The following is a 15,825-nucleotide window of genomic DNA, read 5'->3' as shown; positions in this document are numbered from 1 at the left end:
AAAAGCAGAGATGGAGGAGGAGGATAGGGAGAAATCTGCACCAAATCTATATTGTTAAATTTTAATGCAGTGTGGGCTATGATTGAAGAAATGGGTATTCAAAAAAAAAAAAAGAAACGGGTATTCATACACATTATTGCAGTCTTAGCTACTTAAATTTGGCAGCACAGATCAAAATCTAAGGCATATTTACTTTTTAAAACTCCATTTCTAGGAAGTTATTTCTGGGGAAATAAGCAGAAACTTATGATAAAAAAAAAAAGCAACTAGCAGTTCCAAAATAGGAAATGAGTCTAGGAAATAATGGTTTAGAGGGTGCATACTACAGAAGTATAATATCAGACAGGATTTAAGGAATTTGCCCAAGGTAGCATGGATGATTAGTTCGGGAAGCAAGTGTGAGCTCCTAGCCATGCTCCCATCCACTGTACCTTATATTTCCCTAGGAAAATCATCACAAACATAAGCTAGGTTTTGTGTACAAACTCAACAATGTTGATTATCTTAGTGAAAAACTGAGAATAACTTAGCTATCTAATAATAGATAACTATTATCTGGTTAACTAGATTAGGCACATTCATATAATGAAATAGGAGGCACCCACTGAACATGGTGTTTGCAGGAGAATTTCCAAGGATGTGAAATCGTGCTGTGTGCACACATGTATGCACGTGTGCTCTACAGGCATATAGAGGCACAGGAGGGGAATTCTAATATCAGCACGTAGTGTGGTTTTAATTTCTTCATGCTTTTCTGCATTCTTCAAATTTCCTGACTTTGGAGTAGGGCTATTCTATTTGCAGCAACCCAGAATCATGACATCCTCCAGCCTCCACTCCTGTCCTGTGACAGATGGGGAAGGCCCTGGGAGCACAAATGACCTTCCTAAAATTGAGAAGCTCATCAGAAGACAGAGCAGGAGGAAAGCCCTCACCTTTTATCCCATACATCAGGTCTTCCCAACATGGCATTTGAGTCCAGCTAGAGGCAGAGCTGCCAAAACCACTGGGAGCCCACCAGCTGGCCGGGAGGATGGACGCACATGCGCAATGACAAATGCTCCCAGAGAGGCACACAGATCACAGCCACATTTCATCCCACTGGACTAGCAGAGACCCTCCCTCCCCCAAATCTCCCCACATCACTGACACTCCTGGTCCTCAGCAACAGCAAGGCTCTGTTCCTGAGGGCAGTTCCGCAACGCACTTACTGGTTGAGTTGCTGCGCGTCCTTTGGTGACGGACTTTGGGAAGCAGGAAGTGACTACTTTGTGTGTCTGCTTTTCCAGACTTTTCTCGAGAAGAAGTTGTAGCAGCCTCCTGCAAAACAGTTCCCACCTTTTATTGAGCAGGGCAGTCAGAACAGGAGAACGTGGACAGAAAGCGGAGTGTGGCACTGACCTTGGAGGCACTGGTTGGATTGTCTATCTCCCCAGGACATTATAGGTTCTAGAAAGGCAGGGATTTAGAATCACTGTCATCCACTAATCCATAGATACAGTCGCCCCTTTAGTAAACATTGAGTGAATAGATGTATCGCATAGATATTGAACTAAAACAACAGATGTCCAATAACCACGTCGGCCGTCATATGTCTGATTTGTTTTCAGGTACTGGGGACACAGGTGTGAACCAGCCAGATAGGGCATCACTGTTGGAGCAACGCTGTCCTAGCGGGGGAAGGCCCTCAGTAAACAAGCAAACAAACACAAGTCATCGGTGATAACAGAGAAGGACAAATGAAGGAAGAGGACTTCCCTGAACAGGAAGGCAAAGAGGTGCATTTCAGAGAAGAGCTTAAATTACTTCCCATGTTCTGCGAGTAGGAGGCACTTAGAAACTTGTGTCAGACCAATGTTACATAAGTAGGTTTCTTAATATTGAACCATCCATGCCTTCTTGAGAGTATGATGATTTTACTGTATTACTGATTTCCATCTCTGGAGATTTAATCTAGCGTTTTAAAAACCAACATTCTCAGGGTGCTTGTGGGGCTCAGTGTTTGAGTGTCTGCCTTCCACTCAAAGTGTGATCCTGGGGTCCTGGGATCTAGTCCCACCTGCATCAGACTCCCCACAGGGAGCCTGCTTCTCCCTCTGCCTATGTCTCTGCCTCTCTCTGTGTGTCTCTCATGAATAAAAAAATATTTTTTAAAAGTTATGCAGATTGGAAGCTCTCTGAATATTCACATGTCCAACTTTGTGGTTGTAACACTTAAATTATTTGCTGAGTATAGAATCTTTGGATATTTGTTATTGGACCTGGAAACTATTGTCTGGTCAAATGCTACCTAGGATTTAGTGTTCCAGAGTAGAGGTCTGTTAGGGGCACCTACTGCCCTTTCTAACTGTTGTGCCCCCTTTTCTTTGAAGCCAGGCTTCTTGGCACCTAGTTAATGTCATGTGTCCAATGTGTGTGTATGGATTTAGGTAGCCGGCACACTTCCCAGGGTGGAAGGAGGATCTACTGTTGCCTCTCACTTTAGACCCAACAACCCACCCTCCACTCCAGCCCCTGACACTGCAAGTGGGCAGGTTCTGGGCTGGAAGGGGTCTGCTGACATCTGCCCCACTCACTTTCCAAAGGCTTCCTTCCCCCACAGTCAGGGGCAGGCTAATTAGCCCTTGCCTCCAACCCAAAGTCACCTGCACTGTCATGCACGAAGTTCTCATGGATTCCAGAATATGGTTGGCCCCTTTCCATGGCATCCTGTTCTGACATACACTTCTCTCTATTAGTATATATATTCTTTGAATTTTAGTAGAAATAAACTTTTTTGATAGAAATTCTAAGAGGTGGGGGAACTAATAGAATGTACTCTGGAGCCTTCTGGAGCCAGAAGTCCACTCCCAGCACTTTTTTATGTTTAAAATTGCATCTGGTTCTGATCCAAGAGGATCCTGCAAGAAACCACATATCACATTCGTATTATTTCTTGTACACATCGGTATTTAAAACTAGAGCTCATCTTCCTAGCATTCATTTTCCTTTTTAGCAGCAGATGGTGCTATATCAACCTGCAAAACTATCTTCAACCAGGCTCTGCCAAGAATCTTCAAAACAGCATGATTTCTATAGAAGGTGGCTTAGTGCATTTTAATTTTGAGACTCTTTATTTCTAGGATTTAGCATCATGACTGGTTCTTTGAATCAATTTCTTCATACAATACAACAGTCAAAAGGTATTTCTTAATTACAATAGTCCCTGAGACCATTATTCCCACTTCTCCAAGCTCTCCAGTGACACCCTGAGAGTAAATAATTAAATGTGAATTCAGTAGCTCATTTGGGCTCACAGACCTTAGCCATTATGTCTACTTGTCTAAGGTGAAGCCTTTATTTGCAAAGTGCCTTTGAAATGTGGATTTTCCCCCCAATTCTCTAATAAGATGAAGGTAAATAAGTAAACGGAACATATACAAACATGAATCATCTTTAAAAATAATGTTTATAAAGGATTTATGTTATATCATATGCTTCTATTATTATGGTAGGTTTTAAAAAAAAGATCCTATGAACAGAGTCTCACAATAATCATGTAAAATAGGCAGAAGGAAAGAACTGGAAATAAATAGACAAAAATAGTAACATTCATCCATTCAACCAATGTTTATTAAGCACTTACTATGCACCAGGCCCTATTCCAAGTACTGAGGATACGTCAGTGACAGGGTCCTGCTCTTACAAGCTGGCAGGGCATGATGTGTGATGACGGGATTACAGATACTTATTTTCCTATTTCACAATCCTCTGTATGTTCTGTGTCTCCCACAACAAGCATGTGTGACTCGTACCATCAGACTAGAAACAAAATGCCATTTTACGTGTATTTCAAATGTCACATTAGTAAACCTAAGACAGTGTATTTACTGTTCACTTTTTCCCCTTCCATCCACTTTTTTTTCCCTTTCCATCCTCTTTATAAAGGTCCCTGTCCAAGACAAATTTGAGAAATAGGTCGACGAGTAAAGCCAACTGATGGCAGGAGAATCACAGGAAGTGGAGAAATTTTTTTTTTTAAGCTCAGATTACCTGGAAATGGTTAATGTCATGTGCAGAGGAGGGAAGCTTTCTTTGGGGCTTCAGGGTTGGCTGTAAGAGACTTCATCCCAAACCAGCCAGATGAACCACTTGACCTGTCTGCTGCCTTGCATGTCAGCAGTACAGCCTCTTCTAGTTGGGACAGCAGGAGCGGCCACCTCACTGTGTGCGGGCAGGTCATGGAGCCCTCTCTGCAAGCACGAGACAGCACAGATGAGTCCCTTCCTTCATAGCTCTGCATCCTCCGACCAGAGCTGTCTCAGACATGGGTGGCAGGTGACTGGTCCCTTCCCTCTGCCAGAAGTCCGTCTCAGAACTAGCTGAAGGCTCTGACATCCTGCATCTACCCAGGCAACTGCCAAACTTGGATGGTTGTGCAAAACTGATGTGCTTTTCTCTGACGGGCTGTGGTGGGAGTTGGCTCACTGGAGGGCTCGTGCAGGGAAGGATGGAAGTGTACTACCACGAACCAAAGGGGGCATCCAAGAGGCAATTTTCTAACAGATAAGTAAAAAAATAAATCCCAATTACATGGCCCCTAAAAATTCCCAAGATAGAGGCAGTGCACGAGGTTTGTGGGCCTTCTATTCCTGGAAACCAACAAGAATCCAGCACACATCCACAGTCTGGGATTATTTCAAAGTATAGTTCATTCTTTTCAATCCATACAACTCTGGGCTTACTGATTTCTTTAGCAGAAATGTGTTGTGGGAGAGAGTGGGTAGAGGGCATGAGACCTGCTGCATTAAATCTCTCATTACCCTGGGCCTGTCACTTAATTGTTTGGACTCAGTTTCCCCCTTTGTAAACCAAGGGTGTTGACTTAACAACCTCTATAATTATTTTCAGTTCTACACCTTTTTTTAAAAGATTTTATTTATTTATTTGGTAGAGAGAGGGAGAGAGGGCAAGCACAAGCAGGGGGAGTGGCAGAGGGAGCAGGGAGCCCGACTCAGGGCTCGATCCCAGGACCCTTAGGATCATGACCTGAGCTGAAGGCAGATGCTGAGCCACCCAGGCGCCACTCAGGCCCACGCTTTTGAACGCAACTGATGCTTATGTTTAAAGATCTAAGGGGCTACTGTCCTCTCAGAGATGATCATATGTTAGAAGAGCATTCACTAGAACAAAGTAGCTTTCCTTGGCTCCCAGGGGTGCCTGGTCACTCTTGGGCACAACGTCCTGGGTGGAGTGGTTTCTCATCAAAGGAGTCTCTGTGGGGTCCCCACGAGCGTCTGCACAGTGCGGCGCCCTTGGCAACACACAGAACAGAGCTCTTCTGTTCCTGCTCCCAAGGTGGGGCTGCCCTGGAAGCTGAGGACTCATCCACCAAGGTCAGACACATTTCCAGACACATTTCCCCTTGTTGCCATGAGAGACGGCAGCCTCGGGCAGCAGCTCTAAGGGTAGTGTGCCCATCACTGCGTGGGTTGCAGTGTCCTCTCTGGTGCCTGAGTAGGGAATAGCCAGGAAGGTTCTTTAAGGTATTTTTTCCAACATGAAGATCATCTGCGTGGCTGCAAGGGCTAAGCAGCCAACCCTCAAAAACGCAAAGACCCCATGTCCCCAGGGGAGCAAACCCAGAATGAAGATGCAGAGTTCCAGAATGAAGATGCACTGTGTCCTACAGACAAGATTATTCTGGAGACTAAATGCTTCCCCAGGGGCTAGATGGATCCGTTGCTTCCCTCAGAGTGCTCACTTTTTATGTAGATCCCTGACTGCGGGCAGAAGCTTCATGCTTCTGGAGTTTGCTGACTGCATTCCATGTACATAAGAGTCTTTTCATTTTTTCTCTTTGAACTGAGATACCATGGCAATTCCAGGCTAAGGAAACCACAAAATATCACCCAGCTGTCTCCAGGATCAAGGCTCACTTCTGATGTTTGGGTTGATAATGCGGCAACAGGCTTTGATCCCTTAGTCATGAGGATGAGCAACTAGGTCCAGCAGATGGGCTCTGGGATGGTCACGCAGGAGACTGAGGTCACACACCTCCTGATATGGAGAGGAAGGGTGGGAACCAGAAACTAGGAATCCTTCTCAAGTCTCCCTTCCACTGTGCTCCCTGTATGACCTGGGTCACCTTGTATTTCTACCTTTCCAAATGCCCCAACACGTCCATTCTTGCTGGTTATGCTCTAGTTCAGAGTATTCCTCTTATATTGGAATCTTATTCCAGGATCATGACCTGAGCCGAAGGCAGAAACTTAACCAACTGAGCCACCCAAGCTCCCCTTAAAGATTGTTTTTAACAAATGGTTCTGGGACAACTGGATATCCACATGTCAAAGAGTGGATTGGACCCCTTCCCCACAACATACACAAAAATTTAACTCAAAGTGGATCATAGACCTATATACCAGCTGCAACTAAAAAAATTTTAGAAGAAAACACAGATCCTCATGATGTTGCATTAGGAAAAGACTTCTTAGATGTGACACCAAAAGCACAAGTGACAAAAGAAAATATGGAAATGGGGTTCCTCAAAATTACAAAATTTGTGTTTCAAAGAACACCATTCAGGAAGTGAAAAGACAACCCACAGAACTGCAGAAAATATTTGCAAGTCATATATCTGATGAGGGACTTGGACTGAGAATATGTATAAAGCTCCCACAACTCAATAACAGAAAGACAAAAAATCCAAATGTTTAAAAGGACAAAGGATCTGAATGGATAGCTTCCCAGAGAAGTTATATGAAAAACCAAGAAGCACATGAAGGTATTCAGCATCATTAGCCACGGAGAGATGCAAATCAAAGCCACAGTGACAAGGCTCTGGTTCAAGATGGAGACTAGGAGGATCCTGAACTCACCTCTGCCAACAGACATGCAAAATCTACAGCCACATGTGGAACTATTTGCTCCAGGAAAAAAAAAAACTAACTAAAAACTGGCAGAGAGATCCTTTTACATCAGGCAAATGAGAGAGGGTAGAGTGATGGCAAGAATGTCTGAGACACAGTCTCATAATCTCACCCCTGATGGGAAGCCCACAGTCAAAAGCTTAGAGCTTCTCCTTAAGGAGTGAAGAGTTTGTACCCCATGTCAGGCACTCCAATTTTTAGGGCCCTCTCTGAGAGAGAGTCCTACCCGCTAATCCTGGAGCCTCAGGCTTAGGGGCAGGCTTCAGGGTTAGCACACGTCTAGAGGCTATGGAGGTGCTGTCAGGGAGTATGGATCGGAAATGTCACTTTGGCTGCCCTGCAGCTCACTGATATCTCCCAGGAAGAAGTGTATACACTTGTCTGGAGCAACAATTTTTGTGGCTGCTTCTAGGAGACACCTCTACACCAGCTGGTTCTGGTGGCCAGAGGGGCTTACACTTGTGCTCCCACAGGGCTGTATCTATGTGCATTCCTTAAAAGCTGCTGCTGAGGGTCTGGCTTCCAATCAATCTGAATCTAGATACTGCCTGAGATCCTCCCCTTTGGAACACTGACTTGTTGGCAGACCATCACCAATGGGGATCTTGGACAATCATAAAAATTTGAGAGACAACCAAGACCTGGGATGGGGTTGAGTGGCATGCACTATAATGTAGATGACCCCTAAAAATGTAATACTAAGTGGAAAGAGCCATTCACAAAAGACCACATATTCCATGATTCTATTTTTGTTAAAAGTTCAGAATAGGCAAACCTTAGAGATAGGAAGTAGATTACTGGATGGTGAAGGACGGACAGGAGTTGGGGGCTGGTGGGTAGAGAGTCACTGCTAATGATGGTGGGGCTTCTTTCCCTGGTGACAAAAATGTTCTAAGATCAGATAGTGGTGACTTGACGGGATGAGCACGGGGTGTTATTCTGTATGTTGGCAAATTGAACACCAATAAAAAATAAATTTATTATTAAAAAAAAAGATCAGATAGTGGTGATGGTTGCTTGACTCTGTAAAAATACTAAAAACCATTTAATAGTACACTTTAAATGTGCAAATTGTACAGTGTATGAGTTATATCTTAAGAAAACCATTTTGAAAGGAAAATTCATTTGTTCATTCATAATGTCCCTGCCCTTGATCACTTTTCCTGCTAGCATGATTTTATAAAAATGCAAATGCTACTCATGAGCCTGATTGACTCTCTGGTGGATCTGATAGACCCAAGATCAAATCTGAGCTCCCTGACCCATGCTTCCTCTGACTCTACTCAGACCGATCCATACCTCCTGGCCCCAGTGACCCACACTTCCTGCCCCATAGACCTTCTGCATCCTGTCTCATCTTACAGTGGCCCATCCTTGCTTTCCCTCCCTCTTCAAGAATATCCCACCAAATTTATTCTGCAAGAACAAATTCAGGCATCATACCTCTGTAGTGATGTCTCGATGCAAAATAGCTGCCTCCTGAGAAAACCAGGGACTGTCTCTGCTAATCAGACCCAAGGAAAGCTTAAAAGTAGAAAGACACTGAGATGCTTGTCGGCAGTTGTCTTAATAACGAATAGGACAACCCTTCATTACTCTTCTTCCAACCTAGTCTTATACATTTGCTTCACATTATAAAATTAAATTGTCTAGTTAAAAAGTTATTTCTCTTACTATTTTTGTAAGAGCTCTCCCTAAATTTAAAAACAACTCTGGGGAATACCACTTTCCCCCCTAAAAAAATTGAATATTTTTCTGCCAAAACAGAGTTTATATTTCCACTCATTTAATAGAAATAACCCTCAGTAGAGTTTTTTTAACCTATTTGGTCCAGTGAGATTTTCAGAAGATTTAAATGAAATAATCTATGCAAAGTACCTGGATCAATGGCCAGCAAGAGCCCTAATAATCCAACCAGCCACCAAGTAGTGCCAATCTATTTCCCAGATATTTCTCAATTCTGTCAAGTGTTTTTAATAGTCTACAAATTTGTTACAGGAAACAACTGGACAAAATGCACAAAGATGTATGTAGAAATATGTTCATCCCACTTCTTGTAATGGAAAACAATGATGAGGCAGTATTGAGGATGTTACGACAGTAACCCATTACTTTGATCCTTCTGCTAAAACCAAGTAAAAGTGTTGGACGGGGTGGGAATGTATCAATGGAATAGCAAAGGAGTAAGGAATACCCAAGAAGCAAATGAAGGCTGCACCACAATTTTCCTGGCAGGTAAGCAGCCCAGAAGCTGGCTGCTGCCCTGAGATTGTTTTTATGATCCGGCTGGACTTGTACTTCACCTTCTATAGCTTTCTGGATGTCAGGAGCAGATGGAAAGTCCTGATTTCTTCCCAAGAAATGTAGAGTTCCCAAGATGTAGAGTTCAGTAGGGCACTCCTCTTGCATAAAGGGATCCCCCAATAATTACATCCTCATTTGAAATGTAAACTGGAAATAAATCCCTCCCACCCTCAGGACCTGCATGAAAATTGTCAGTCTGGAAACGGCCCTAATGGAAGGGGGGAAAAGCCTTCCTGATTTGCTGGTGATTAACAGTTACCAGATGGCCCTCACAGAACTTGGCAGCCCTAATTCATACCACATGCATGTCTTGAAAAACCTCTAGACAAGAATTTAGTTCAAAACGGTTCCAGGCTGGTGGTGCCCCAACCACCTGGCAGAAACAAATTCAAATCTTCTCTGGAGGAACGAGCTTTAACTTAGGTCGCAGAGATTCCCACCAAGAAACTAACAAGACTAACAAGATTTACTTTTAGAGAAAAAAGTTAAAAAAAATAATAAAAATAAAACACATACTGGAATAAGACACCACGAGAAAGAACCAGAAGGAGCAGTATATGCCAAAATCAGCCTGCAAAGACTTCGAATCATGGGGAAATCAGACACAGAAGGCAAAATAAATATGCTTACATTTTTAAAGAAATAGAAGTGATGATTGAACAATTTAAGAGAGAGAAACTATGAAAGTTTCTAAGCAATATTGGGAAAAGTACCAAGAAATTTTTAAAAATAAGAGAACTACTGATATTTGAAAGCAAATAGGTGGATTGAAGAGTGAATGAGATAGCACTGGGGAGGGGACAAAGAGATCTGAAGTGTAGATCTGAAAAAGATGCCCAGATGACAACCAAAAGGGATGGGGAGTGTTAAGGAGGGTCTGGAAGCGTGAAGGTGGGGCAGGAATGCCTCTATCTAACCAGCATTCCAGAAAGAGACTCACTGCACATGAGCATGTATGCAATTCTTCCAGTCTCGATGAAATCATCCATCCACAGAGCCATGGAACCCAACAAACCCCAAATAAGGTGAATAAAAAGAAAAGCATTCTTAGACAGCTTCTAGTTGAACTACAGAATATTGAAACATGTAAGAGATCTTTAAAGCAGCCAGAGAGAAGATTGATCATCCTTAAATGAGCAATGATTAAACCCAAAGCTCCTGCCTTGGTGGCAATTGTGAAATAATTAATCCAATGTGGCAAGAGAAAGCAACTGTCAACATAGACTTGGAGGTTAGCTAACATACCTTTAAGAGTGAGTGGAATTAAGGCCCTTTGGATAGAAAACTGGAGGGAGTTTACCACCAGTGTACACTCACTGATGAAATTCCGAAAAAGGAGGGTAAGAAAGAGGAGGAGGAGGGAGGGAGGAGGTGGGAGGAGGAAAGGAGGCAGGGAGGAAGAAGGGGGAGAAAGGAAGAAAGAGTGAGAAGGAAGAGAGGAAGAAGTGGGTGGTGGGAGGAAGGAGGAAGAAGGAGGGAGAAGGGAGGAAGAGGATATCTAAATATATATGTAAAGATAGAGCTAAATTGCCTGAAAATATTAGGATATAAGCCAAGAAAGAGCACTACAAGAATGAAAATATTCAGTCATTTTTGTACCATTCAGAAGGAAGATAAAAGTAAAAACTGATAAGTTTAACACTGAAAACCTGGATGTGTATGCCAAATTTTCTGGGATAATCATAAAATTACAGAAACAGAGTTATAAACAGAACCAATAAGGGAGAAAAGGAATGAGAAAATATAACTACCAAAATGACCCCCCCAAAAAAGGAAAAAAAAACATGGAAAATTAGAAAGAATATTTAAAATGAAATAATTTTACATTTTTGCATAATTTAAGAGGCTCTGTGAACCAGCCAAAAGAGAAGGATTGTCAGAACAAATTTACCTAAAAGCATTTTTTTAAGCACTTCGCTTGACTTTTAAAGAAAAACTTCATTTTTAAGAGCAGTTTTAGGCTTAAACAAAATTGAGAGGGAGGTTCAGATTTCCCATGCTGCCCCCTCACCATCAGCACCCCACACCAGAGGACACATTCATGACCAAGGATGAACCTACAGGGACACAACATCATCACCCAAAGGCCTAGTTTGCATTAGGTTCCCTGTTGGCGGCATACCTCCTGTGGGTCTGGACAAATGTGTAATACCAAGTACCCATCACGGTAATATCATACAGAGTAGATACTTCACCAGCTCTGTGATCTGCCCATTTACTTCTCCTCCTGCCCCACCGGGGCAGCCACTAATATTTTAACTCTGTCTGTAGATTGTTGAGTGTGTGCAATTAAGCAGTGCATAGGCTTTTCAGATTGGCTTCTCTCTCTTCATGAGATGTATGTAAAGTTCCTCCGTGTCCGTTCATGGCTTGACAGCTCATTTGTTTTTTTTCTACTTCCATTGTCCAGGGGCATCACAGTATATGAATCCATTCCCCTGTTGAGGGGCATCTTGGTTACTTCCAAGTTTGGGTGATTATGAACAAAACTGCTGTACATACCTGTGTGCAGTATTTTATGTGGACATGAGTTTTCGGCTCCTTTGTGTAAATGCCAAGGAACCCAAGTGCTGGGTCCTATGGGAAGAGTATGTTTAGTTTTGTAAGAAGCCACTCAAGTGTCTTCTGGAGTGGCTGTACCATGTTGCCCGCCCCCCCCCCCCGCCCCATCGGCAAAGAATGAGTTTCTGCTACTCCACATCCTCACCAGCATGTGGTGTCCTCGCCATTCTAATAAGAATGTGGAGGTGGCTCATGGTTGTTTTCATTTACATTTCCCTGATGATGTATGAGGTGGAGCATCCTTCCATATGCTTCCTCGCCATCTGGAGATCTTCTCTACTGGGGTATTTAGACTTTGGCCCACTTTTTAATTAGGTTGTTTGTATATTTTGGATAACAGTCCTTTATCAGGTGCGGGGTTTTTTGCAAAGGTTTTATCCTACTCTGTGGCTTGTCTTCTAATTCTCTTGACAATTTGTCTTTCACAGACCAGTCTCTTTAAAAAAAAATTTTTTTAAATATTGTTTTTATTTATTTGAGAGAGAGAGAGAGAGAGAAAGCAGGAGTGGAGGAGCAGAGGCAGAAAGACAAATGGACACCATGCTTAGCACAGAGCCCCAACAGGGGACTCTATCTCACGAGCCTGATACCATGACCTGAGCTGAAATCAAGAGTCGGATGCTTAACTGACTGAGCCACTCAGACACCCCAGCAATCTTTTTTAATTTTAATGAATTCCAGCTAATCAACTATTTCTTTTATAGATAAGTCAGAAAAATGCTAATCAAAATAAATCTGGTTCTATCTTATAGAAAAAGATTTAAACAAAAACAATTAATAGAGGTAAAGTCACTATAGAATGCTTGCTTTAAATCATGAAGAAGATACAATTTTAAGCTTGTTTGCACCTTGTATAGCTCTCCTATATTGACATAAAAAGGAAAATCTAGCATAGATTTTGAACCTACTTCCTAAATACTGCTAGATCAAGCAGATAGACCTCAGAAAGTATGTGGACTATTTAAACAATACAATTAACAGGAGCAGAATACAATTTCACCTCAAATATATAAAATATTTGCAAAAAATAATCGGTTACAGGGTTGTCAAACAATTCTCAATAAATACAATGGCCTGGAATAGTACCACACTTTCTGACAATAACAACATCAGCCATAAAGCATGACAAAAAGATAGCTAGAGAGACAAAAGACAGATTCTTGTTGCCAGAAGTTACGGGTGGTGTGAGATTGGATGTGATGGTAAAGGGACAGTGGTTGGGGGTTCTGGGGAAGGTGGAGCAGCTCTGTGGTGGTTACACAGATGCACACATGGGATAACATACCACAGAACTACAAACATCATAACTGTGTTGAATTTCCGGTTTGGATGTCCTACTATGGTTATTGTGTAGGATGCAACCCTTGGGAAGAACGGAGTGAAGAGTATACTACCTACCTGTACCATCTTTGCCACTTCATGTGAATCTACAATTATCTCAAAATAATTCAAAAAAGTTCTGTATAAGATTAACTGGAAAATACTCATATGCTTGAAAATTAAGAACCACACTTTCTAATTAACTCATGGGTTAAAGAAAAAATTAATTTGGAAATTTTAAAGCTTTTAGAACTGAACAGTCATGGAAATTTAGATCTCAAATCTTGTGAAATGCAGCTAAAGATAAAGCTATATTCACAGAAGTTATTATTTTAAAAGCTTATATTAAGAAACATAAAGGCTAAAAATAATTCTTGAGCTAGTCATCAAAGGAAGTAGGGAAGAGATGATACTAGAGACAAGAACATGATTTATGAGACATGTAAGAGGGGGATTGACAAAATTAAAAGTTAGTTCTGGGAAAACATTTTAACATATTGGTGAAACTCCAGCAAAGTTAATCAAGAAAAAAAAAAAAGAGTGCGAGAAAACAAATAACATGAGGGGTTAGGAAGGGACATGATTACAGATGCAATACAGATTAAAAAGATGAGAGATATAATAAACAACTTTATAGAATAAATTTGAGTAATCAAGTAAAATGAGAAAATTCCGAGAAAAAAAAACTTTATCAAAATCAACTCAAGAAAAATTAGGAAATGTTCAGAAGTCTTTAAAAATTAAGAAATTCTCAAGCAAGAGAAACTCTAGGGACAGATGGTTTTACTGGAGAATTCTACCAAACGTTTAAAGAATTAACATCAGTTGCATACAGACTTTTCCAGAAAATTAAAGAATTAACATCAATTGCACATAGACTTTTCCAGAAAATAGGAAAGAATACTTCCCAATTCATTTTATGATACTAGTATTACTTTGGTACCAATATCAAACAAAGACAATACCAAAAAAAAAGGAACCTACAGATGAATATTCCTTATGATTGCAGAGGTAGGAATATTTAACAATTACTACCAAATAAAATTCACCAATAGATAAAAACAATTATATGTGATGACCATGTGGGATTATTCCAGGGATGCAGAGATAGTTCATTCAAAAATCAGTTAAGGTAATCTACCATATTAACAGGCTAACAGAGAAAATTCACATAATTTTACCAATCAATGCAGAAAAGCATCTGACAAAATTAAACACCTATTTATAACATAAGCTCTCAGTACATCAGGGCTAAAGTAGAACATTCTCAACTTCATAAAGAATATTGCCACAAAACCCAGAGCTAACAACACTCTTAGAGAAAAACTGAATGCTTTGCCTCTGAGATTGAGCATGAAGCAAGAATACCTAATTTCAATCCTCATTCAATTTGGTACTGAAAGTTCTAGCCACTGCAATGAGGCAACAAAAAGAAATAGAAGGCATACAGATCAGAGAGGAAGAAATTAATCTGTCCTGGTTTGTAGATGACATGATTGCCTACATAGAACATCCCAAGGCATCTATGAAAATAACTCATAGAACAAAAAAGTGTGTTCAACAATTTGCCAAGGGCAAAAGAAGCTCAACAAAAATCAATTATATTTTTTTCTCTGAGCAATGAACACATGGACACTGAAATTTAAATGCACACCATTTACAATCACTCAAAAGCATACTTAGGCATAAATGTAATGAAACATATAGAGGGCTTGTATGCTGCAAATCACAAAATGATAATGAAAGAAATCAAAGACCTCAATGGATAGAGAGACATAATTGTATTAATAAATTGGAAAACTCAGCATAGTAAAGATTAATTCTCCCCAAATTCATATATAAAGTTCATGTGATTCCTGCTAAAATCCCAGCAAGATTTTGTATAGATATAGACAAAATTTCTCAAAAATTTATATGGAAATGCAGAGACTAGAATAATTAAAACAAATTTGAATAGCGAACAATAAAATAGGAGAAATCCACCTACCTGATTTTGAGATGCATTATGTAGCTACAGTAACCAAAAATGTGTGGTATTGGAAGAAGGATATACATATAAAATTCAGAAATCGATCTACACAAATATGCCCACTTGATTTATAACAAAGGTACAAACACCACTTGGAGGTAAGATAGACTTTTTAACAAGTGATGCCATAGCAAGTGAACACTGATGGGAGTGGGGAGGCAGGTGGGGAAAGAGGAAGCTCAGCCCACATCTCTCATCTCATATAAAAATTAAGTTAAAATGGACCTATGTGTAAAATGCAAACCTATAAAACTTTTAGAAAAAAAATAGAAGAAAATTTTCAGGATCCAGAGCCAGGGAAAGAATTCTTAAATTTGATACCAAAAGCATAATTGGAAAAGGAAAAATTGATAAATTGGACTTCTTTAAGACTAAAAACTTTTGCTCTGTGAAAGATTCTGTTAAGAGGATGTACAATTCTGGAGAAAATATTTGCAAACCACATACACAATAAAAGACAAGTGAGTACCAAGAATATATAAAGAATTCTTAAAACTCCATAGGAAAAATAACAAACTAATTCAAAAATGGGCAAATGACATGAACAGACATTTTATTGAAGACGCAGTTTAAGCACACGAAAAGATGTTCAATGTCGTGAGCCATTAATGAAATGTAGATTAAAACCACAATGAGATATCACTACATACCTTTCAGAATGGCTAAAAGAAAAAATAGTGGCATCTAATACTGTGGAGG

At 40.7% G+C, this 15,825-nt stretch overlaps 1 protein-coding gene across 4 annotated transcripts in view; it reads right to left on the bottom strand.

Moving 5' to 3' along the window:
- Positions 1-15,825, bottom strand: part of IL16 (interleukin 16) — a 101,058-nt gene that overhangs the window by 41,200 nt on the left and 44,033 nt on the right. For all 4 annotated transcript variants that reach the window (XM_055326006.1, XM_055326007.1, XM_055326009.1 and 1 more), the window contains exon 3: positions 1,212-1,320. In XM_055326006.1, coding sequence (XP_055181981.1) covers positions 1,212-1,320 — 109 coding nt within the window. The remainder of the gene's footprint in view (positions 1-1,211; positions 1,321-15,825) is intronic.

Source organism: Nyctereutes procyonoides, unplaced genomic scaffold (assembly GCF_905146905.1).
Source record: "Nyctereutes procyonoides isolate TBG_1078 unplaced genomic scaffold, NYPRO_anot_genome, whole genome shotgun sequence".
NCBI classification, from domain to species: domain Eukaryota; kingdom Metazoa; phylum Chordata; class Mammalia; order Carnivora; family Canidae; genus Nyctereutes; species Nyctereutes procyonoides.
The sequence above is the reverse complement of the archived record's forward strand: the minus strand, read 5'-3'. Positions and strand labels throughout refer to the sequence as shown.